We start from the raw sequence: 24,368 nt of genomic DNA on the forward strand, positions 1-24,368 counted from the left end.
CTTAACACCCCCACCCCACCCCACCCCACCCCAGGAGGAAGGCAGGGCTGAGACCCTGAAGCCCACGGGGGAGGGAGAGAGGTGGGGGAGAACGGCACTTCTCCCCACCTGTCGTTGGGGACAGATCAAAGTCAGAACCCAAGCTCAAGGGGCTGTTAGGTAGAAGGACAGTTTACAGATTCATTCTCCAAGCTATGTGGGAGGGGCAGGGAAGTCTAGAACAGGTCCTCTGTGGGCTCCCTGTGTCAGACCAGACCGCCTGCCCGGGTACAGCACCTTCTGATAATTATCATCGTTAACAGTCATGCAGGGCTACCATTGGCTAACACTTCCTGTGACAGTTTCCCCATCTGTAAAATGGGGACAGTGGCACTCCCCTTACCTCCCGGGATTGGTGGTGCCGTTGAAGCCGGTTTAATATTTGGAAAGCACTTAGAACAGGACCCAGCATACAGCAAGCATCATGTAATGGAGAACTCCAAACTGAACATGCGAAAGTGTCAGTCTGCTAAATGTTTAAGGATGGTTACCTCATGTGTTCCTCATGACACATCCATGCAGTGGCTACTATGGGGTCCATTTTACAGCTGGGAAAACTGACAGCTCACAGGTGGCTGGGGAATAATGTTACTGCTCTCAGAGGACACTGAAGGCAAGTGTCCACGCCGGGTTGTAAGTGGGCATTGCGGCCCAAAGCCACCTGCCTTCAAATGCACTGGGCTCCCAACCCTCTCCCCTCCTTCTGCAGGAGGCAGCAGGCTCTGGGGAAGGTATTACCGAGGGTGACCTGAGCCCTCAGCAGGCAGAGGGTTATTAATAGCCGGCCTTTGCACTGGGAGTGGGGAGGCGGCTCCGCAGCGAGCCCTGGGAGAGGGGGCGGAGCTGAGCCCAGCCGGGAGGGGGGGCGGGGGAGGAGAGTGTCCGACTGGCTGGCTGAACTCGGCCCCTCCCCTACCCCCGGGAGCCCAGCTGTTCCCTCAGCGGATTCTCAGGGGCTGGTTCATCACCTCCGAATACTCCTGTGACAGGAGGCGCTCGAAAAACCCGCCTCCTGCCCCAAGCAGCAATAAATAGAAGGCTCTCAGCCCTGAAGAAGCAAGGAGAAGTTTCTAGGCCTGCGTCCCTGGGTTTATTAAGCTCCTGACTCTCCTCTAGACATCTCAGTGGCTCTGGCTGAGAGCCTGGACAGTCTGGGAGGACAGTGACTGGCGGATCTCTGGTGAGGCAGAGCGGAGAGGGGCCCTCTGGAATTCTGCTGGACCAGCTGGTGGTAGCCTTTGGAGTGTCTTTGGGGGCTGGGATCCCAGCCGGGTGCACACCCTCTGTCCACGGCAGTGGATGGTTCGGCATTTTCTGAAGCAGAAAAATAAGCTTGGAGGGCCAACCCACCCACATCACCTTGCTGTGTGACCTTGGGCAGGTGGCTCCCTCTCTCTGAGCCTCCGTTTCCCCTCCAGCTCAGCAGCCATGGCTGATGGTCAGATGCCCTTCTCCTGCCACCTCCCAAGCCGCCTGCGCAGAGACCCCTTCCGAGACTCATCCCTCCCCTCGCGCCTGCTGGATGATGACTTTGGCATGGACCCCTTCCCGGACGACTTGACTGCCTCTTGGCACAACTGGGCCCTGCCTCGATTCTCCCCAGCATGGCCTGGAACCCTAAGGTCGGGCATGGTGCCTCGGGGCCCCACGGCTGCAGCCAGGTTCGGGGTACCTGCTCAGGGCAGGAGCCCCCCACCCTTCCCTGGGGAGCCCTGGAAAGTGTGTGTTAACGTGCACAGCTTTAAGCCAGAGGAGCTGATGGTGAAGACCAAGGATGGATACGTGGAGGTGTCTGGTGAGTGAGGGGCAGGAGTGAGAGAGAACCCGGGAGAAGGGTGTAGGCCTCAGCCCCAGGAATGGCCAAGAGAATGTTTGTTCCCTTGGAGGGTGAGCTGTGACAGCGTGACACAGGTGACCTCAGGGCTCAGGAATGCAGGCCACAGAAGTTATCTTTGTGGAAATGCTGTGCTCTCCCTGGCTTCCAGGAGACACCTCAACCTGACCCAGTGGCTGGGGCCTTGGAGGGCTATATCTATCAGTCAGAGCACAGTCAGGCAAGTAGAGACCACGTCACAGGTTTTGACAGAAAAAAAAAAAATTAATAGAAAGGGTAAGTCAAACAGATAGAGAAGAAATACAAAGACAAGGACGAGATGGGGCACAGTGTCACAGCACAGTCTAGAAGAGTGTGTTAAGTGCTGTGCCACGATAGAGCTAATGATCAGCGCAGGTTTCAAGAGGAATGGGGCCCCTTGTTCCAGATAAGGGCGCTGAGGCCTGACAGTCACTATGAGGATACCAATTGGGACCTTGATTGAGCATTTACTTTCCGCTAGGCACCGCACTCCGCCCTTTACCTGTAGCATCTCAGTGAAGGCAACCAGAGGAGGTGGGGCCTGTCTGTCTCCTCTTTTCACAGATGAGGAAACTGAGGCACAGAAAGCTGAAAGTAACTTGTCCAAGGCCACCCAGATTCAAACTCAGGCTGTCTTGGGAATTGGGAGGCCAGAAGAGATTTGATGATTTATTGAGCACCTACTAGGTACCAAAAACTGGACTAAGACTCTTAGATTCCTTCTTCCAAGTAATCCTCACTCTGGCCCTGAGATGCAGGGCTGTCTGCTCCCATTTCACAGCTGAGGAGGCTGAGGCCCAAGCGGAACTTGTCCGAGGTCACGCCATGAGTCAGCAGCAGGAAGAGCCTAGGCCTGCCCAGGACGCCAGGCCTGGGGTCCTTGCCGCCACATCCCAGCCTGGGAGAAAGGAGGAGGAGACAGGAGACTCAGTCCCTGCTGGGCAGGGGAACAGCTTTCTCTCTCTTCCCTCCCAATTAACGCTCCATTAAAAAGAGTGTGTTCCCGGCACAGGCTGGCAGGCCAGAGAATCAATAAAAGCCATTGCAAGGCAGGCTGGGCGGATACAAGCCCTGGCGGGGCAGGCGGCAGGCGGCGGCGTGTAGGGGGAGTTTTCAAAGCCTCCCAGGGCGGAATTGTAAACATCAGAGGCTCTGCCGGGGGTGGTGGGCCAGGAGACACGCTGGGGCCATGTGCGGATGGAGGGGTTCAGCCAGGGCGTTCCGAGTTGGCTGGTGGCCAGGCCTGAGTTCTGAAAGTGGCTGTGCCACACTAACCAGCAGGATGCACAGAATGTTTATCTTTCCTGTGCTGTGTTTCCTTATCTGGAAATCGGGGTTCTGGTGCATGAGGATTGTTGTATTAAATGAGCTGACGGGGGTCAAGTGCGGACAAGGGTTCAGTATTGTTATTGCGGTGATGCTGCTGTTATTAAAATGCTGGGCACAGGGCAAGGCCCCAATCCACCATAGATCGTAGATGTTCTTTGAGACCTGGGTTCAAATCCTGACACTGCCCGATGGAAGACTGCTCAGAAAGTCTTCTCACTGTTCTGAGCCTCAGTTGTCTTATCTGCAGAATGGGGATCATGATAATATCTCTCCTGCAAATCTGTAGAGAAGATTAAATGTGAGCTGACAATATATGATAATAAATGCAGAGAGTCTGTAAAATGGAGCTAATAATAGTGTCTGCCTGGCACTCTGTAAACGATTATTATCACCACCTCTCCCGTCTCTGGTTTTCATTCGGATTCCAGAGTCTTCCACCCGTGGTTGGAGATGTCCCCGTGCCCTCTGGCCCCTCCAGGAGACCCCTGAAGTATATCTCCCCCATTCTCTTCCTTTCTACGTGCTTCTTTAAAAAAAAAAAATTTTTTTTAATGTTTATTTTTGAGAGAGACAGAGTGTGGGAGGGGGAGGGGCAGAGAGAGAGGGAGACACAGAATCTGAAACAGGTTCCAGGCTCTGAGCCGTCAGCACAGAGCCCGATGCAGGGCTCGAACTCACGAACCGTGAGATCATGACCTGAGCTCAAGTCAGATGCTTAACTGACTGAGCCACCCAGGTGCCCTTCTAGATGCTTCTTAACAGGTGGGTTCTGGCAGCTCCAGGCTGAGATCTCAGCTAAGCACCTTACTAATGCAGTGGCACTGAATGAGGCTTTGAGTGAATCATGGAGCCTCAGTTTCCATATTTGTAAAATGGGGTGGTTGAGTGCTTCAGTAAGACAGACAAAGCCTTTTTAGGTTGTAAAATGCCTCACAGGTATGTACTTAGCACCCTCAGCTTGACAGAATCCAAATCCCCTGAAAGTACATATAGAGACTCTCATAAAATGGATATGAAATCAGATTGATATCAGGGTTCCATTTAAAATCAGCTCCAATCTTTTATCTTATATCTCATAATGACAGACCTATTCTTCTTCAAGCACTCGGTGTAGGCACTGTGCTAAATGCCTACAAATGTTGGCTCCCAGGTTCCTCATGTGGACTTGCAAGGAAATATAGGTAGGTTTGTGACACCCACTTTGCAAGGAGGAAATTGAGGCTCAGAGAGAGTAACTCACCTGAGATCCCCTGGTCCTCCATGGCAACGTCTGAAATTCAAAGCCAGGCCTGCTGAGACAGTTCCGAGTCAGGATGGCTGGATTTTCTTCTGATTATGCAGCCTTGGGCAAATCCTCCCACGTCTTGGGCTTCAGTTTTACTGTTGGCCTTAGGTCTTAGGAGGAGTTGAACTAAATCAGTATTTGCCAAACAGTACATTTTAAGATATCACGAGGCACCTGAGAAATGGAAGGAAGGCGGTACAGATTTTTAAAAGGTGCCAGAGGAAACAAAATTATAAACAGGTCTCCTTACTGCAGGACTTATCAGAGCTTTGATTTGCTACATTAATGTAGCTTATGGCTCTCTGGAGGCAGCCCTGTCTTATATGACCATATATGAGTGTATAGTTCCAGGCAAGTGTTTGGAAAATGCTAGACTAGATGCTTTCCATGATGCTTATACACCCCAACTCGCACCCTGCAGCCCGCAGCCAAGAAATGTTCTCTTCATGGGCCACTGGGCCCAGCCCTGGCCAAGAAGAAACTGGAAAACCCAGAGGCCTTATTCCCACCCCCTCTCCTTAATCCCAGGGCCTCTGCCTCCCCTGGAAACAGCACCTTCTTTCTTTAGCTGGGCCAATGGCTTTCCCTGAAGTGCTGATCCCTGCTTCTTGGCACCTACACTTCTCTGAGGCATGTTGAAAAAATAGCAGCTGTGAGGGGCCTCTGGCTTGCCCTGCCTCCAGATGAGTTCTTTTTTTTAAAAAGAATCATAATTACTTTTTTCGGTTTACGAAAATAAAATATTTCCACGGTAGAAAACATAGCTAGGAAAGCAAAATAAGAAATTAAAAATCACTCATAATCCTTAAGCTGCCCCAATAAATAGATATTCAAATAATATGCAAATTAAGCTTCAAGATGAGCCTCTGGTAGCAGCATCCACTTTCAACCAGGCTCCTCTTTATGGAAATCTTGGAGCTGCCCCTGCTCAGAGATCCTCCCCTCCCCAACCCCAATACCCTATTTTCAGGGCCTGGACAGGGAAGCTTAGCCTTTCAGGAGTAGTCCTTTCTCCAAACATCAAAAGAAGCCACAAGCCTTCGCCTTCACACAATATTTTTACCACTTACAAAGCAGTCCTGTGACTCATTTTCATTTGCTGCTCACAGCAACCCCCAAATTAGGAAGCTATTGTCACCCCCATTTTAGAGAAGAATAAACTGAGGCTCAGAGAAGAGTAGAGATGGGCTAGAAATTGTTAGAGCAGAGACTGAAATCCAAAACCCAAATACCTTTGCTCCAGCACTCCAAGCTGTGTGACCTTGGGCATATCACTTAACCTCTCTGAACTTCCGTTCCCCATCCACAAAATGGTAATAATGAGAGTCCCTGCTTTCTAAGGTTGTCACGAAAATTAAAGGAGTCGCTATTAGTAAGGGGCTGGGACAGTGGCTCACACCAAGAAAGCGCTGTATAAGAGTTTGTTATTGCTTATTATTCCCAGGACACCAACGGTGCAAAAGGGCTGAGTCAGAGGCACTGGCCAGTCCCCAGGGGAAGGAGGCCTCTCTGGAGGCCCAGGCTCTGGGGGGAGGGTGTCAGAGAACAGACAGTGCTCCTGGGCCACAGGCCCGGTTAGGGCTGGACAGTTGGCACTCACAGATTTGGCGGGCCCAAATCAACTCTCCCGGGGGCAGCGCGTTCAAAGCATAGCATGTTCTGGGTACCCGGACACTGCAGTTTAACAACGAATTCCTATCAGGGGACCCCTTTCCACCCAGCCCGTGAGAGAATAAATTGATGCAACCTTTCCTAAGGGCAATCTGGCAATACAGAGCAAGTCTCAGAAATTCTAGAACTTAGAATTTATCCTAAAGATGTCATCAGGCCAGATGCAAAGATCCAGCTGTGAGAATGTGTGGTGCCGTGAGGTTCTCTCTAAGGTCAGATACCGTCTCACTGCCCAAAAGCCAGGGATTGGCTAAATGAACTTAGGGATCCCTACAGCGGAACGCTGCGCAGCCATTAAAGAAACCACTTTGCCGAAGAATATTTGGCAAGATGTGGAGAAATGATTATAATGCGTTGGCGAGAGATAACAGTTTTGAGTATAACGCGCAATATGATCCCATTTCCTAAAATCTGCGATATGTATCGATCCTATATAACACTTATGTCCATAGATAGAAAAGTCTGGAGCGTATACAAAAAATGTGGTCTTGTCGCAGTGATGGGAGGACAGGTAGTTTTGATCATTTATTTCGGCATTTTCTACATCTTCTAGCATACACATGTATTATCTTACAGTCAGAGCAAAGTCAGTAATAAAGAAATTAGGAATAATGAAAAAGCAATTGATAACATAATCGCCTATAAATCGTCAGGTTTTTTAAGACTGGGGCTGCCAATGGGGCGCCTGGGTGGCGCAGTCGGTTAAGCGTCCGACTTCAGCCAGGTCACGATCTCGCGGTCCGGGAGTTCGAGCCCTGCGTCAGGCTCTGGGCTGATGGCTCGGAGCCTGGAGCCTGTTTCCAATTCTGTGTCTCCCTCTCTCTCTGCCCCTCCCCCGTTCATGCTCTGTCTCTCTCTGTCCCCCCCCAAAAAAAAAAAAAAATCCCACGAGGTGATTTACACTCTGGATTCCACAGCTTCTCAGAAGGGTGTCCCCATGGAAATGAGGGTTCTTGGCCTGGGAATGTGGCCCCACAGATGAGGAACAAATAAAGATAGGAGCTGAAAGACTCCTCCCTGCCCTAATCCGGTTTGTTTAAAGAGAAGTTAGAGACTCTCCCCACTAAAAAAAATTAATAAAAAAGGAGTAAGGAGCAGTCAAAAGGCTCAGAAGTTGCTATGTAAATTGAAGGTGATAGCCAGTTTGGGCCCAAACCTTCTTATCTTTTCTCTTCCTCAGGTAAGAAAACAGCCCCACCCCTGCTACCCTCTAGAAGGTGGGGCAGGTGGAATTTCAAATCTGTGGTGTCAAAGGTGTCATTTCTTAAAGAAAGCCCTCTTTCGAGAGTCTGGGTGGGTTTTTTCTGTTTGTTTGTTTGTTTGTTTGTTTGTTTGTTTTAGCAGATTGAAACATTATTTCCAGGCAGTTCGTCCAGTTTTAGGTAGAGATAATGTGGCTCAAAGAGCTAATTTCAGGCTGGAACAGGCAGAGGGGCATCAGACCCGCAGCCCTCGGTGTAGACTCAGAGGGAGCTACAGGCAGAGCTCAGGCCTGCCGTACACCTGCTGGGTGACCTTGGACCCATCACTGGGCCTCAGTTTCCACATCAGTAACCAAGGGAGAAAGAAGCCCACCTTCAGAGCTAGGAAAGACTCTGTGCATCGTAAAGTCAACTGGGTGGCAGACTAGGGCTCAGCATGCGACCCCACTTCTTTTCTACCACCCATCCTGGGATGTTAGCTTCAGGGTTCGACTGGCTGGTTAGGGGCAAGGGCCCAGAGGCAAGACTTAAAAGATACAACATGTGGTTCAGTTTCCGTGATTTCCTAAATCTAACTTGTAATTGCCTACAAACCACCGTCTAGGCCTCCTGTCTGGTCCGTCGTCTTAGTTCATCTTTACGACAGCCTCGGCTCAGGGGGGTCCGTTTAGTAGACGAGGGACCAGAGAGGCTCAGAAAACTGGTGTCTCCGACCCCAAGTCAAACGGCGAGGCAGGGGCAGGGGCAGGATTCGAACCCAAGTCTGAGTCCTGACCAAAGTCTGGGGGACATCGATGCTTACGCGTGGCATTCCGCTCTCTTCTAGGCAAACATGAAGAGAAGCAGCAAGAAGGTGGCATCGTTTCCAAGAACTTCACGAAGAAGATCCAGTAAGTGCCCTGGTGGCGTGGGTTCCAGGGTGAGGGTGGAGGAGTGGGTAGGGCCTGGGACCCAAGATCTGGAGCGTCTCCGTCTTGGGCATCTCTCTTTCCAGACGAGCCCCAGTGAGGGAATTGAACCCTCACACCTAAAAGGGAGAAAGTGTCACAGCAAACCTGCCGTAGGGTCCCGGAAGAGGTTACGTAGATCATGCCATCACACCTTGGCTCAGTGCCCCGCGAGGCGGGAAGTTAACAATGTCACTTTACAGATGAAGAGCCCAAGAATTAGAGAAGCAAAATGATTTGTCTGTGATTCCGTGAAAATCAAGGCACTCACCCCGTGGCACGCTTGAGGGAGGATCTCCACCACCATCAAGAAAGACCCTCCCTTGGTGCCTGAGTGCCCAGTGGATTCTTTCGAAGGGTGCCTGCTCTAAGTGTCCCACCGCGGGAGAGCGTGCACCTTCCCAACGGTATCCACAGGAATGAAGGCGGAACTTGTCCTGACATTGCTGTTTCCTCCTGGGAGGGGTTTGGAGGCTGAGAGGTTGGGACATGTGAAGGGTGGGTTTTGCTGAGGGCTGTGGGAAGGGCTGAGCCGGAGGAATCATGGGAGCGGCCGGAAGACCACCAGGCTGGGCCAGTGAATCGAAGCCACACCGGGGCCCTAAGGACGATGCCTGTAGGGAGGGAGACAACAGCCAGGTGCTGCTGGTAAACACCTCTTCCCTGTACTCAGCAGTTGTCCACTGCGTGCACTCTGGCTCCAAAGCCCTGTCTCAGTCAATGCCTTTAATCTTTGCAGCGGGCAGAAGAGACATTACCCTCCTTGTTTGTCGGGGAAACTAAATTCCCAGAGGTGTAAGGGGCTACCTAAGGTCCTTACAGTTAGAATTTAGCCCCAAACCGATCCCTGAACTCGGTTCAGTGCTCATGCCCTGGAGCAAAGGATGCCCTTTCTTCACCTGTAAAAGGGATGGGGGTGAATCTTGATTCCGGAATCCACCGACTGAAAATGAAATGAGATCAGAGCACAGCCACCAGCACCCAGCTGGTCCTCATAAGTGGCAGGCTATTATTACTATCGTTGGTGTGGTTATGGAGTCTCAACTCCACCCTCGGCCCTGGCCAAAATGTCCTGGTCTGGAGAGATTGCACCAGCTGAATTCTGAGGCTTCCTTCAGCTTTGGGATTCTGCAGTCCTGTCTCTCCTGCCGCGTGCCCATTCCTGACCTGCCCGGCGCCTCTGAGTTCTTAGAAGCCCATGGACGCTTCCCAGTAAGGCAAACAGCTAACTGTTTCTCTTTACACTCGCTGGCTCGCCTGCCATCCCCAAGACCCACACCTCTTCCTGGTACAGCGGCCAGATCACACGCTGCTGAGAGGGAGAGGGGGGAAAAGAAGGGGGGACAAGTGCGGGGGAGCTGATGTTTCTTTGAAGAGACTCAAATAAGGTCTCAGGATGGAGTCACCGACAGGGCAACTCCGTGGAAGGGATTGAGCTGGAAAGAAGTCAGCGGGTTAATCATCTTCTAAAAACGTGGATTTCCCCATCTCTGATGCCTCCGGGAAAACAGCTTGCTGGGGTGATTTGACCAACAGAAATGTTTAAAGTTTCTCAAGGCACAGGCTGCTATTCGGCTGGGGTCCACAACCAAGCTGAGCTTCTTGTTATAATATTGGGCTAGCCATTGTCTTGAGCCCCACAAGTGCCCTCCCTAGCCAACCTGGCCTTCCTGACCCTGTCTCTGGGATCCTCTGAGCCTCCCCACATGCCAACAACAGGGGTCCCCAGGACCCCCCCTCCATCCCTATGCCATGTATCCATCCATTCTGTCTGGTCATTGTCCATCTGTGCCAGTTGCTAAATATTTTGAAGCTCACCTCTGGGTATAGGGAGACCTGGCTCCATGATAAGGAAAGTGGGTAACTTAGAACAACCAGCTGAACTGCTCTGAGCTTCTGTCCCCGAGTTTCCTCTGGACCAAGTTGTGATGGGGAATGAGAACATGTGTGTCAAACATTCAGCACAGGGTAAAGACTCAGTGTTCAGTCTGTGAGGACTAATATTATTTTTTAAAACTCTGCAAGGCTGGAGTCACATGAGAGCAGCTGGGACCTCCCGGGACCCCCTGGCTCTGCCCAGGCTCTAGACCCCAAAGATGGCCCTGGCCCACTCTCAGGAGGCTCCATTGACTCTCCCCGGAAAAACTCTGGTCATCAGAGAACAGGGGGAAGTTCCTTCAGCCAGAATGAGATCCTTGGAGTTTTCCACCCAGGAAGGATGCTACAGCTGTTTGCCTTAGCCATGACTAGGAAATTCGTCTCAACACATCCATCCCCGTGTGAAAGGCGCCATGTTGATTGGATGAGGGGGTGCAGGAGAGATCTTGTGGGTTGGGAGCAGGGCAAGACTGTAGATGGGATCTTTCCATAGCCAACTTGAATGTAAGGACAGGAAGCAGGGGATGCAGGAAGTCATTGATGGAGGATGCTCAGAGTCAAAGCAAACTTTAGGTCCCTGCTCTCCATCTTCCCAGGTACCTGTTTTGCTATTTACTGACACCTTTAATGTGTCAAGAGCCATAAGAGGGGTATAAGTGTAATATTATTTCACCTGTAAAAGAATCCTGTGGAGCCAGTGTTATTAAGTCCATCTTGTGGATGAGAAAACTGAAGTTCAGAGGGATGTTGGAATTCCACAAAGGTCACACAGCTAGTGATGAGCCAGGTCTGGGATTCAAACACAGATCTCCCCACCTTCAAAGCCTATGACCTTCCTGCCCGGGTAGGGGAAACCGGATTGCAGTCATTTGAAGACCATCTTCAACTACTCTCTGCTTTATGTGTTTACATTCCCATATTATTAGTTGCTTAAGACTTCTTTCCTTTTTGATCAGGTTGCTTTTGAGAAAGTTAAAGTACTACTACTAATATGTTCACTGAAGAAGGCAGTCATAAAACAAACCCAATGAAAGAAAAATGTGGATAAGTTCCAACTAGATAGCATTACCTGCTTAAGGGTTTAAGCTTTAGATCAGCTCTGTCTCTGTTAAAAAGCGACAATAGCAAGGGATAGAGGCTAACAGCTTTAAAGATCATGGTAACACTTAGCTGAGATGTTCATTTGGATGCAAATGGAAGGTTTGAGAGAGAATGGAAGAAGAATAATTTTCCCACCATGGTGGTTCAACATGCAGGTCACCTGGTGAGAGACCTTGAACAAGTCTATTTTTATCTCTGGGTCTCAGTTTCCCCATATGTAATATAAAAGCACTGTCCTGAACAATCAAGAAGATTCTTTTAGGTTCAGACATTTTTTAGTTTGGTGATACCACAATGTGTGCTAAAATATTCACAGCCATCCAGGTTCCCATTTAAATGGTCAGTGACTGTAGTAACAATGTAGAGGCTAACATTTATTGAGCACTTAGGGTATGCCAGGCTCTGGGCTAAGCCCTTTGCTTTCATTATCCCATGTAATCCTCCCAGACAGAAACTATTAACCCACTTTTCATATAAGGACGTAGGTTCAGAGAGGCTAGCTCACCAATCCAAGGTCACACAGTCAGCAAGAGTCAGAATTCAAACTCAGATCTGCCTGCCTGCAAGGGCCATGCTCTGGACCATGGCTGCCCTGCCCCAATGCACCAGGTATGCTACGGGTTAGCATGTAAATAGTTAAACGGAGTCAGCCCATCCCCAGCAGTGGGAGGGAGGTCCAGACTTTTGGCCTTGTCTGTGCTTCAAGTTTGACTTGGTGCCTGCCCAAGTTCCCTCTTTTTCTTCCATCCTTCCCAGAAGGCCCCTTGTTAATCTCCGTGGCTCTAATTTGGCAGGAGTCTCCTCGGTAGATTCCACTCATGTGGCTACATGTTGCTACTCACAGAGAAAACTCCCCAGCCCCTTCAGGAAGGATCCTGCCCTGGCCAGGAATGGATCTGCCTCATTTCTTGGTTCTGTCATCAAAACCCCTGAGTTTATAACAGGCAGAGTCTTCCTGGACCAATGGAAAGATCTATGCTGATTGACCCTCCTAGCTTCCCTACCATAATCCTTTTCTCAAAAGTCTGGTGCCAGAGAATGCAGTAGAGCAGAGCATCATGGGTTTGGAGACCAAGATTCCAATTCCATTTTCATATGCTTCTTACCAGCAGCGTGACCTCGGGCAAATCGCTTCACGTCTCTGTCCTCAATTTCCTTGTCTGTAAATCGGGACAGTGAGGGAACTTGCCTGGTGGGATTATTGTTAACAACTAAATGAGATGATATGCAGGTGAAGGTCATAGTTTCCATCATCTTTATTTATAATGGCATCCCAGTGAGGCCATGAACATGTTCTCACAATACCAGTAGTCTGATGAAGGAACCATGTCTCAAGATTGCCTCATTTACCCAAAACGATCCAAAAAATTATAATATATAGCTTCAGAACTGGAACCAGAGTTGGATTCAGAAATCCTGTCTTTGATGTTCTCACTCACTGAACATGTCACTTGATCTCCCCAAGTCTCTGTTAAATGTTTTATGCAACAGGCATATTAATTCCTACCTATTAGCCATTGGAGGATCATTATAAAGTTCTAGCCAGGTTAAGCCTATAAATGTGTTTTGAGAACAAAGCAATTATGACCTGCCAAGAGCTACTTCAGATGTGACCCAAATCAAGGCTCATTCTTTTTTTTTTTTTTAAGTTTATTTATTTACTTTGAGACAGAGAGAGCACAAGCAGGTGAGGGGCAGAGAGAAGAAAAGACAGAATCCCAAGTAGGCTTCCCACTATCGGCACAGAGCCCAATGCGTGGCTTGAACTTACAAACTGTGAGATCATGACTTGAGCTGAGATCAAGAGTCAGACGCTTAACTGACTGAGCCACCCAGGCGCCCCTCAAGACTCATTCTAAGCATCATAGAGTAGCTTACTGTGCGACCATCCTGTTCCATCATTAATTCACCAATAACACGTTCTCAGCAGGCACATGGCAGATGAAAATGTGTTGCCTGCTGTGACACCTTACCTATGCTCTCCAAAGGGAGGGGAGTGGTGGCCATTTCTGCCAGCAGCCGGTCCAGTGTGAGTAGAGAGACCTCAACCAAGGATCAAATATCTGGGCCCCAGGGACCTTTTAAGTTACTGTTAGAACACCACTTTACCGTTTGCAAAGCATGTTCAGACTCTGTCTCACTTCAAATACTATACAATTTTAATATTACTATCTCCGTTTGCAGATGAGGAAATTAACTCAGAGCAATTGAGTGACCTTCCCAAGATCATACAGCTAGAAAAGGGCAGAGCCAGGATTCAAACCCAGCGTTGTATGCCCTAAGAGCCCAAATTCATATCAGAAACATTTTCTTTTGGGGCGTCTGGGTGGCTCAGTCGGTTAAGCATCCGACTCTTGGTTTCAACTTAGGTCATGATCTCACGGTTCGTGAGTTTGAGCCCCACGTGGGGCTCTGAGCTGACAGTGCGGAACCTGCTTGGGATTCTCTCTCCCCCTCGGCCCCTCCCCTGCTCACTCACGCTGTCTCTCACTCTCTCTCTCAAAATAAATAAAGTTAAGGAAACTTTTCTTTCAAGTGAAAAAAAGAATGTTTAAGCTATATTAACAATAATACATGAATAGTATCTTGTGCTTCTTTCTCCTAGGCTTCCTGCAGAGGTGGATCCTGTGACAGTTTTTGCCTCGCTTTCCCCAGAGGGCCTGCTGATCATCGAAGCCCCCCAGGTCCCCCCTTACTCACCATTTGGAGAGAGCAGTTTCAACAACGAGCTTCCCCAAGACAGCCAGGAAGTCACCTGTTCCTGAGACCCCAGTCTTGGCCCATCTTTATCCCTCCCCAACTGCAGGGCTTCTCTGTATTCCAGAGTACATTACTTTAGCTGAATTCATAGATTTAGTGACTAAAATGTTAGGGGTGGGGGTGGACTGACCACGGACTCCCTGGATAGTGTAGTAGTAGGTTTTTCCACGGGACGGTACAATTGGCAGGGTCCTGCTCAATTGCATTAGGCCAAAATGCTGGGAGATTGTTTCTTTACCTTTTCTATCGTGATGAAAATGTTGCACATTCTATAGCTGCAGAGCAGATAGAAGGGGACATGACATTTCACACTGTATCTTACCTTGCAGCTAATGCAAAAGGTTGCTTTTCTCTGGGGACCTCCCTGTCACCCAGATTCCCATTCTGGGCTCCATGGTTTGGTTGATGGAGCCCACTGGGTCACTCCACTGTGTTTCTGCAGCCCTGGTCTACAAAGGGGTATGGATAGGTCTTACATCCCCATATGGGATTTATCCAACAGCCACATGAAAACAGTGCCTTCTGCTCTTCACCCAGGCATTTATAGCATGTTCCCAAGTTGGCACTCCCTGAGGACTCTGGAAACCGATGTATTCTCTGGCTAGAGTCTCCCCTTTCTCGTGCCTCCTATGTCCAATTTGGGATTTTTACAGAGGGGGCTGTCTCCAAACAGCTCCACCAGGAACCAAGCAAAGGCCAGACAGACTGGCAGGCAGGCTAGTGGTATTGTGTATATGAGTGAGATGTGTGTGTCATTGTTATTTGAATTGTGCTGTTGTTTAGGGGGGAATTAACAGTAAATAATAATAATAAAAAAAAGGAGCTGATGTTCTTAGCTTTGTGTGCTTCTTTTGATGACAAACTAAATGCTATGCCACTTAGATACCCAATATTGGGAATGCTTGCAGCTGCAAGCAGTGATACTCAACGAGGAGTGGTTTAAATGACATAAATATCTGTGTCTAACTTTGTAAGAAGTCTAGGGGTGAGTGATTTCAGAGCTATTTTTTCAGTTCTTATGCCACCAAGAGCCCAGAGATCTTCTTCCTCTGCCATCTCTGACAGGTCTACAAGATCTGTCCTCATGTTTGCAAGATGGCTGCAGCAGCTCCAGTCATCTCATCTTCGCATGACAACACATAGAAAGAAAAGGTGGGGGTAAAAAAAAGGTCTTCTCCTCTGACTTTCTTTTTTATAAGTACACAAGATATTTTCCAGAAGCTCTTAGAAGACTTTTTTTTAAATCTCATTGACCAAAACTGGGCCACATGCTCTATCCCTGGAGCCAATCCCATTTAATCCCCATGACAACCCTGAGAAGTAGACATCCATTTTGCAATGAAAAAGCTGACGCTAAGTGGCTTTGGTAAGTCACAGGATAACAACAGAACTTGAACCTAGATGTTTGCTTTCGGAAGAGTTAATGAGGCGCTCCTGGGCTGATTTTCAAGGGCATCTCTAAACCCACAAAGGACAGCGGAAGTCAGCGAACATTTCCCGAGAACCTACTTGCTGAGTCCTGTGCTAGGAGCCAAGCATATAGTAAACAATGAGCCACAATTTCTGCCCATAGGAGCTCACAGATCCGTAACAAACAGGCAGATAAAAGCATGCCTGTCCCTCACTTAACTCCTTGTGTACCAGACACCATGTTAGTGCCTCCTGTGTGTAATCGGTGTTCTTGCTCAGCAGCTCTATGCGGCATGTTCAACCCTCCTCTCCACTTTACAGATAAGGGACCCAAGGCACAGAAGGGTTAAGGGCGCTGCCCCAGATCACACACCTGGTAAGTAGGGGGCCCAGGCAATCTGACTCCAGACTTACTATGAAATATTACCTCGTGCTGCCTTTCTCTCGACAAAGAAAATGTTAAGGGTGGCTTCAGTGAGTCCGTCACCTTGTGGGAAGAGGAGAGAGATGATATTTCAAGTTGGGGCTTTGCAGGGGGAGGAGAAGAGGGATGACGGGTAATCATAAGAGGGGGAGAACCTGTCAGACTTGAATACGGGCAGGGTTGCACGACTTGGGCAGGTAGGGGTAGGGGTGGGGGGAGAGGCCTCACCAGCAGAACACATGAGCCCAGATGAAAGGCATGCCCCTTTTAAAATCCTTTTATGGTTCCCCATTGTTGGACGGATTGAGTACCCGCCACTAGGTGAGGCCTGCAAGGCATTATGGGATCTGTCCTTGGGCTATCTCTCTCTGCCCTACCTTAACCCCTTACCCACACCCTCCAGCCCCACCTAACTTCCCCTCTGTTCCTCCAACCAGACAAGCCCTCTCTTTGCTACTAGAACCTTGGATACACTGTTCTCTCTCTCTCCATGATTCCTTTCTGGCTAATTCACCCTCCTCACTGGCTAATTCTTTAGGGTCTCAGCTCAGACTCCCACCAGGCTGGCCAGAGTCCCCTCTCACTTATAACAGCTTGGGTGTCTGTGCAGCAGGAGAAGTAATAACAATCATAAAAACCAAAAGTAACCCTACCTGTCCTACTTTCAAGGATGGGAGGAAGAAAATTTCTACTCCGTTGATGTTTGTTCAACAAATATTTACTGGGCACCTACCACGAGTGACACAGCATAGCGGGTGCCTTTACACTGTGAGGGTCTGGTGACGGAGGGAGGAAAACGAAGCCATTATTTCCACGGTTGCCACTTCCGGGCTCATGAACAGGGGGACCCCGAGTGGGGAGAGTGGGAAGCCCACCCTCTGTGTCTGCTGTGCTAAGTGCAATGTTCGGGACATCAAGTAATAAATGTGTAGTGAGCAAATGAATGGCGAGGGTAGGTCACCCTGGAAAATTGGGCCAAAGGCATGATCTCAGTTCTGAGAGCTTCCAGCTTAAAGACACAAGCCTTGACATCAAGCTAGATGACTCGGCCCTTTGCAGGAGATCTCCAGCGAAATGAAAGAGTGTTGTTCCTGAGCCCTCGCTTCGATGATGATGCTGGGACAGGGGGTGCCCGGAGCCTGCTTCCCCACAGCCCTCCCTTGACCTGGCTCTCAGGAGGCCTTATTCTCAGCCCCCACCTCTGCCCCCTCCCAACTGCCTGCCAGCCAGCGGCTGCCAATGGTGATATATGGAGATGCCTTGATTTGACCTTGAAGGGAAGAAACAAATTAATGTGTCTTGAAATAAATTCCCGGAATCAGCGCTGGCTTCTCTCTCCCCCCACCCCCCACCCGGGGCCTCACGAGTTGTGCATCATAATGTGAAAATCAATACTGTCTCTTAAATGAGCCAACACCTGGAGCTGGCAGGGGGTGGGGCTGCTGGGAGGTCCCTTCCCACACAATGTCCGGAGCCCGGGAGTTGTCGAAGGGGTGGAAGGCTCAAGGCCTGCTGGGGGACCTGCTGTCTGGTTGCTGAGGGCTGGCTGAGTCACCTTGTCTGCAGCAAGGCTAATAATGCACCTGATCCCCAGCTCCAAGCCTTCCTAGGTGCAAGCAGAGGTGCTCTACCTGGAGATTCCTGAGGGAAAGGGAAGGGTAGCCGCGTGCAACAGCATTGCCGTGGCTATTCTCCAAGGATAACTGAGATATGGGGAAAGGGAGACACTCCAGGCCCAGCCCCCCAATTCAGCAATTCAAGGTCTATTCACTGAGGGCCTTTCTTCAAGTTCGGCACCAGTTCAACTGTATGCCCAGGTAGGGCGGCAACAGGTGTCCAAATATTGAAATACTTCAGTACCGCTTGATAAGCAACACTGCCTGAGCCTCTAAGGTGACCCCATTGTCCTAGCCTGTCTCAAGCATGTCTTTTTATTCTGATGCTTTGACCACTTGGGGACTTGCCTGGGGACTCCCCCCACCCCCCCCCCAAGCTTGGCTAATTCCCAGAGGTAGTAAAGGGCGCACCTGCAGGCACACTTTTTGTATGAAAACCAATGAATCCAGAGCCCATACCAACCACATTCTTCATCCCAGCCTTACGCTCTGAACCACTATCCACCGGCCGTTCACTGCCGTTCATCGTCCAAGGTCAGGTTCCAGACACTGAGAGACAGCCCCTGCTCCCCAAAGCTGGCTGAAAATATTCAGTCGAGCCAATCCTAAGCATGTCTACCCTGCCTCACCTGTTCCTTCCTGCAGAGACCACAGGGAAAACTCCTGCTCACATTTCCCCATTCCCTCTGCCTCTTAACGGACTCTGGTGCTTCTCCACACAGCCCCCTGCAATGTGACAAGCCATCTCCTCTTGGGACCTGTGAGCATAACGAGCAACTTTTTCAACAGTCCATCATCTCCTGATCTTGTGGCTTTGCCATAACCAAATAATCACAAAACCTCCATTCTAAAACACAGACACCTCCCCTGCCCTTCGAGTCCCTCTGGGAAAAAGCAACTGCCTTGGGAGCCGTGGCCATTCTGAATAGTCAGTGCCCGGCCCTGCCGGTTGCTAAAGGTTTGGAGTATCACCCCGCCCTGCCCAGCCTACTCTGTATCAGGGACAGTGCTAGACCCTGGAGAACAGGACAGATGTGGGAATCCGCCCTCATGGGTGTAATGGGGTTTCAGGCAATAAATGAGCGAGCAAAGGAAACAGCAGGTTCCAGGGCAGGACTGGGCAGGGGCTCTGAGATCAGGAAGCAATAGGGCCAGAAGGGATCTGCGTTCAGACACCACTGTGTGTGTCGCCTTGTCACTTGACCTCTGCAAGTGTTTTGTCTCTTCACCCATGAGAATGGAGGGTCGTGATGCGAGGCTGATATGAGGATCCAAGGTGTGTGTCAAAGGCTGAGCCCACAGGTGCTAGCGCAGGGCAAGGCCACAGTAAGCAAGGAGCAGCAGGTGGCCTCAGCCCGGCCCCTCCTGAGAAACTGAGTCCAGGGTCTTCCAGGGACCCATGGTGGGTTACTGAACCACTGGAGACCCTGAAGTCTGCACCTTCAGCTGACACTTTCCCAGCATCTGCCTCCCACTGCTCAAGGTCTCCATTTGGGAGAAGAAAAGCAGAAATGAGGGGCATTGGAGGGATATCAGCTTCCATTGTCCGAGCTCTAGAAGAAAGCAGACACCACACCTCCACAACCTCAGTGGCCAAGCGCACTCCCTGCCTAAGAATGAACCTGTTATTGTACGTCAGGAGAAAACAGCATTTTTAATGAAAGAGGAGGAGGGTTGGAGCCCCTTCAGCCGTCAGCACAGTCCTTAGGGCTCAGAACATGGCCTGTTATCAGCACCATTGTTAGTGTTGGTTATCTTGCAAAACTGTGGAGAGGGTTCATTTAAAAAGAGAACACAGAGGGAGGGACAGAGGGAAGGGGCCGAGAACACACTGACGGTTTGGCCGTAGCATTTTCCTCCCTGGAAGACTTGGAAGCAGGTTCCCTCAGAACCCTGCTTGGCTGGCTTCACACTTTTCCCCCTCCAGGTCCCAAGCGGAGGTGCTGAGATTCTCTCCTCGGCTGGAGCCCAGACACCCAGCCTCCAGCACCTCTCACTGGCCCAAGGGAAGGGTAAGGGTGAGCTCATGCTCTAGAAACATTTCGAGAAATTCTGGTGTTAGTGGCCTGGGAGTGGGGGGGTGGGGGTGCAGCCTGGGCATGGATATGTTTTTTAAATTTTTTTTACATCTATTCATTGTTGTTAGACAGAGCACAAGTGGGGGAGGGGCAGAGACAGAAGGAGACACAGAATCCAAAGCAGGCTCCAGGCTGTCAGCACAGAGCCCGACGCGGGGCTTGAACTCACAAACCGCGAGATCATGACCTGAGCCGAAGCCGATGCTCAACCGATTGAGCCACCCAGGTGCCCCGGCGTGGATATTTTTTAAAAGCTCCCCCAGGGATTCGAACTGGCTGCCAGGGTTAGGAACCACTGGAGAACAAGGTGCTGGGACGGGGGCCTCACAGGAGGAGCCCAGAGGAAGCTTGGATTCTGTCCACAGAGGTTGGGAGGGTTATCAGGGGCTAACAGGAAGAACTGATGTCAAAGGTGGAAACCCCAAGGATTAGTATTAACAACAATAGCAATTACCAAATGGGTGTTGTCTGTGCCCTTCACCTCCCGTTTTCCATTTAATCTATAGCCAAACTGCAACGATCCAGAAATGTGCCCAAGGTCCTGCAGCTGGGAAGTGGCACAGAAGCTAAGACCATTTTAAACTCCGGCAGACTGGTGCCAAATCACTGTGTTACCTGAGCCAGGGAGCAGGTGGCGGGCGAAGGGGTAAGAGTTTCTGGCGTCCAAGTAGACGTGTATCTTGGAAAAGACAGAACCCTTAATCCTCTGTGTCTTCATCTGTAAAGTGGGACTCCTTTGTTGCCACCCTGAGTATCCCCCAGAAGGTGGCTGGGAAGATGAGCAAAAAGTTTATTAACTACAGAGGACACTACCTCGGCAGCTCAGGAGAGCAGGGAGAGCAGAAGAAAGGCAGTGGCCAGCTGTCTTGGAAACGATGCCTCGTGACCTGATACCACAGGACGATTTCATTTTTCCTATGCCTGTTTGTGCTCTGTCAGAGCTGCGTGACAGATGGGCTTGTTCTGGTCCTGACAGTGACAGCTTCTAAAATCCACAGCAGACAGGATGACAGAACTTCCTGCCGATAGCTGTGCATGCTTGTGCGCACACACGCGCCCGTCAGACCCTCAGATCCGAGCCGGCACGGACGCGGTTGTTGGAGGGCAAATAATGTCTTTGCAGAAGTGACAGAAATTGAGAATCTCTGGGTACGTCCAAGATTTCACACTAGATTGGCAGCTCCCCAAGTGAGTTCCATAAAACGAAAAAGAAATGGGGTGTGTTCAACTGCCATAGAATTTTGGAAAGTGCTGGGGTAGACCAACTTAAATGTCTTTCTTTAGGGGCGCCTGGGTGGCTCAGTCGGTTGGGCGGCCGACTTAGGCTCAGGTCATGATCTCATAGTTCGTGGATTCAAGCCCTGCGTCGGGCTCTGTGCTGACAGCTCGGAGCTTGGAGCCTGCTTCTGATTCTGTGTCTCCCTCTCTCTCTGCCCCTCCCCTGCTCATGCTCTGTCTCTCTCTCTCTCAAAAATAAATAAACATTTTTTAAAAATTTGTTTAAATGTCCTTCTTTAATCTGGCAATGTGCATTGGGAGCTGCGAAAGGCAAGAACAGCCCGTAGCTGTTGATGGATAACAGATTAGCCCTCAAATGTACTGACCTAAAACAATAAACATTATTGCACAGTTTCTAAGGTTGAGGTATTTGGCTGAGGTTCAGCCAGGTGGTTCTTGTCTGTGTCTCATTACATTGTGTCAACATGTCAGCTGGGGCCGCCGTCATCTGGAGGTTTGACTGGGGCCGGAGGGTCTGCTTCTGAGCTTGCTGTAATGGCTGTTGGCCGGAGACCTCTGTCCCTCACCATATGGGCCTTCCAATGGGGCTGGTTGAGTGTCCTCAAGGCACGGCAGTTAGCTTCCCTCGGAGCAAGTGGCCCCAGAGGGAGCATGAGGCAGGGAGGCCTGACATGTCTTTTGTGATCTATGTAGCCTTGAATATGGCATGCTGTCACTTCTGCTGTAGGCTACTCCTGGGACCCATTGTAAAGGAACCTAGAACAGATCAGAGTCTGTTTCAACCTGAGTCAAGGGATCTGAGCTTTAATTCTTGCATGCCAACACTCATTGGCTAAGGTCTGCTCCAGGATGGGAGTGGAGTGTGCAGACATCAGGCTCCTTGACCCTGTGAGCAAAGTGGTCCTAGTAGCCCCAGGACAGTTCTGCAAAGAGTCACAGATGCAAAACTGTGTCACAAGGGTACCCAGCAGCCTGGCGAGGTGTGCACAGACAGAAAAAGGTGTAGAGGAAATCCGAGCAGACCGCTGGCAGAGTCTCTGCTGCATTTATACTCACGAAGAATTGGAAATGACAAAACGGCTCAAGGTACGGGGTTCGGTAGACAGATGATGGTCCTTCCATACATTGGGAACAAGTACGCAGCCATTAACTCTCACGCTCCTGGAGATGATTTAGTATTGCGGGAATAGCACACGGGGAAAGCTGGCCTCAGATAATCAGTACGGAGGATAGTCCATTTAAAAGAAAAAGAAGATTGCAGCTGCTTTTTAGTTATTTAGTTGTTATACATTTGTGTAAAAGTTGTTATTTTGGGGGGCCTCTGGGTGGCTTCATTTGGTTAAGCGGCCGACTTCAGTTCAGGTCATGACCTCACGGCTTGTGAGTTGGAGCCCCGCGTCGGGCTTTGTGCTGACAGCTCAGAGCCTGGAGCCGGCTTTGGATCCTGTGTCTCCCTCTCTCCCTGCCCCCTCCCCTGTTTTTGCACGCGCTCTCTCTCTCTCTCTCTCTCTCAAAATTAAATAAACATTAAAAATAAGGTGTTTGGGTTTTTTTTTTTTTGAAGAAGGTGGATGTTCAAGTTATTTTTTTTTTCCCTTTGTGCGTTTTTGGGTTTTCCAAATATTCTGCATAGAGAATGTATTGTCTTTGAGACAACGAAAAGCAGACCGAGGGGTTAAATCTAAGACTCGATTCTTGTAAGGGATGCTTTGATGTAATGCATCACCTGATACAGATTTCACTTCCTCTCCTACAACGTGGCATTTGCAGACCATATGGAGAAATCATTATGTACACAGTCTGCATACAGGGACTGCGCTAGTTTGAATTCTGCTCCACCATTTACTGGGTGACCCTGGGAGAAGATCTTAACTTCTCTGTGCCTCTGGCTTGCGGGCAACGACACAGGGGTGATGAGAGAATGTCCTGTAGAGCTGCGGTGGGGAATAAATGAGTTAAGATATGTAAAATACTAGAGCAATTCCTGGCAATATAGACGCCTTCCCCTACCCGGCCCTCGATCTAATGACTAGTCTGCACGGCTGAGGCCTTGTTTTGTGCTTCCTCCTCTCGTTAAAGCTACCCTGTCCCGCCTTTGGGGCCCTGCCAGGCCTAGGTGGGTAGCGATGAATGAATCACGTTGCCCCATCACATGCATCTGTGCTCAAGTCTCCAGGGATGCCCTTTAAGCTCCGTACTGGAGGCCCCGGAGGGCCCTGTGCAGGTCCCTGGGGTGCTTACCTAGGGCTTCTGCCTGGCAGCATCTGTGACCCTTTCCTCTGGTCTCAGCCCCTCGATAGCTCATGATTATGTGTAGCTTTGCAGGGACTTTCCATCAAAGAGCCCTGTCCCAAGCTAAACCTATCAAGGCCTTTCTCATGGGAATGTGACATTTTTGCAAAGATTCTGGGATGGGAAGTAGCTGAAGCTGATTCATCCCAGTGACAGTCCCCTGAAGAGATGTTCATTTTTCTTACTTCCTAGATCCCTGGAGTGGCCCCCTTCCTGGCCTTCCTGGGGTCCAGTGCTTAGCTTTCCTGTCAATTATTTGAGCTACACCACATCCTTTTCCCCTGAATTAGGTGGAGTCTATTTCTTTCACTTGAAGATGACAAACATCAGCTGCTATCATAGAGAGGGAGAGAGACAGAGAGAGGGAGAGGGACAGAGAGAGGGAGAGGGACGGACGGCGGGTGAGGGGCATTTCCACTGCAAGGTGAAACCCGGACATCTAGTCCAGCTCGATGACTGACTCCTTCCGTGACGCTGGGAAAGTCCTCCCGCCTCTTCCGTTGAGCCTCTGTCTCCTGGAACCATCCCACAGATCCAGTGACGCTGGGAACCCTGTCCTAAGCTCCCTGTGAGTCTCCGTGGGATTATTCTACACACTCTGTAGCCCCACCAGCCATCTCGTCTAAGCTAGCACACCCATTTCTGGCCCAGATCAGCTCTCTGGAGCTCCAAATGCCTCCTGGACATTTCCGTGCAGGGGCTTCTCAAACTCCCCACCTGCAAAAAAGAATTCAGTGTCTCTTCTTGCAGACCACTCCCTCCCTTCCTCTGCCACTTTAGAACAAGGCATTAACACACACCCCTTCTTATCAGCCGGTCACCAGGCATTGTACATACTCTGACGTCCTCTGTCACATGAGTCTTCTCTGTCCAGGTGTGGTCACTTTACAACATTCATCCACCTGCTTATCACTTAGTCCTTAGAAGTCCCAGAGGTGGGTAGTATCCTCAACTGGAGGAAAATGGGGAATCAGAAGAGAAGCAATCTGCCCAAAGTCACACAGGAAGTAGGAAGCAGAGCTCAAATTTGAACGTGGGACTGTCTGAGCCCATAACCCATGCTCAGTTCTCCCAGGAGCCCCTGTCCATGTGCCCGAATTCAGAAGGAACAAGATTTGGGCCGAGCGCTTTCTGGCCGGTTACTAAGGTCCCCCGTGCAAACAGCAACAGTGTTGTCCGTGAGCTCATCTGATCCACTTTGCTCCACCCAGTTCCTAATCTGGGCTAATCTCCTAGACAACC

The 24,368-nt window shown here is 50.1% G+C and overlaps 1 protein-coding gene and 1 long non-coding RNA gene across 2 annotated transcripts; one reads left to right on the forward strand and one right to left on the reverse strand.

Moving 5' to 3' along the window:
- Positions 1-972: 972 nt before the first annotated feature.
- On the forward strand, positions 973-14,894 carry HSPB8 (heat shock protein family B (small) member 8). The gene is made up of 3 exons (XM_043557726.1): positions 973-1,834; positions 8,208-8,271; positions 13,913-14,894. Exons 1-3 carry the CDS (start codon positions 1,468-1,470, stop codon positions 14,070-14,072), a joined length of 591 nt encoding a protein of 196 aa, XP_043413661.1. The 5' UTR covers positions 973-1,467; the 3' UTR covers positions 14,073-14,894.
- On the reverse strand, positions 2,537-4,907 carry LOC122470289. The gene is made up of 2 exons (XR_006293885.1): positions 4,464-4,907; positions 2,537-3,503 (listed from the first exon to the last, which is right to left on the reverse strand). It is a non-coding gene; the product is annotated as an uncharacterized LOC122470289 (long non-coding RNA).
- Positions 14,895-24,368: the final 9,474 nt, after the last annotated feature.

Source organism: Prionailurus bengalensis, chromosome D3 (genome assembly GCF_016509475.1).
Source record: "Prionailurus bengalensis isolate Pbe53 chromosome D3, Fcat_Pben_1.1_paternal_pri, whole genome shotgun sequence".
Classification (NCBI taxonomy): Eukaryota; Metazoa; Chordata; class Mammalia; order Carnivora; family Felidae; genus Prionailurus; species Prionailurus bengalensis.

Bases quoted from the DNA above. Each gene is read 5' to 3' on its own strand.
- HSPB8 (XM_043557726.1), top strand. From the start codon at position 1,468: ATGGCTGATGGTCAGATGCCCTTCTCCTGCCACCTCCCAAGCCGCCTG. The intron at 1,835-8,207 runs GTGAGTGAGGGG...GCTCTCTTCTAG, and splicing joins TGGATACGTGGAGGTGTCTG to GCAAACATGAAGAGAAGCAG. The intron at 8,272-13,912 runs GTAAGTGCCCTG...TCTTTCTCCTAG, and splicing joins AACTTCACGAAGAAGATCCA to GCTTCCTGCAGAGGTGGATC.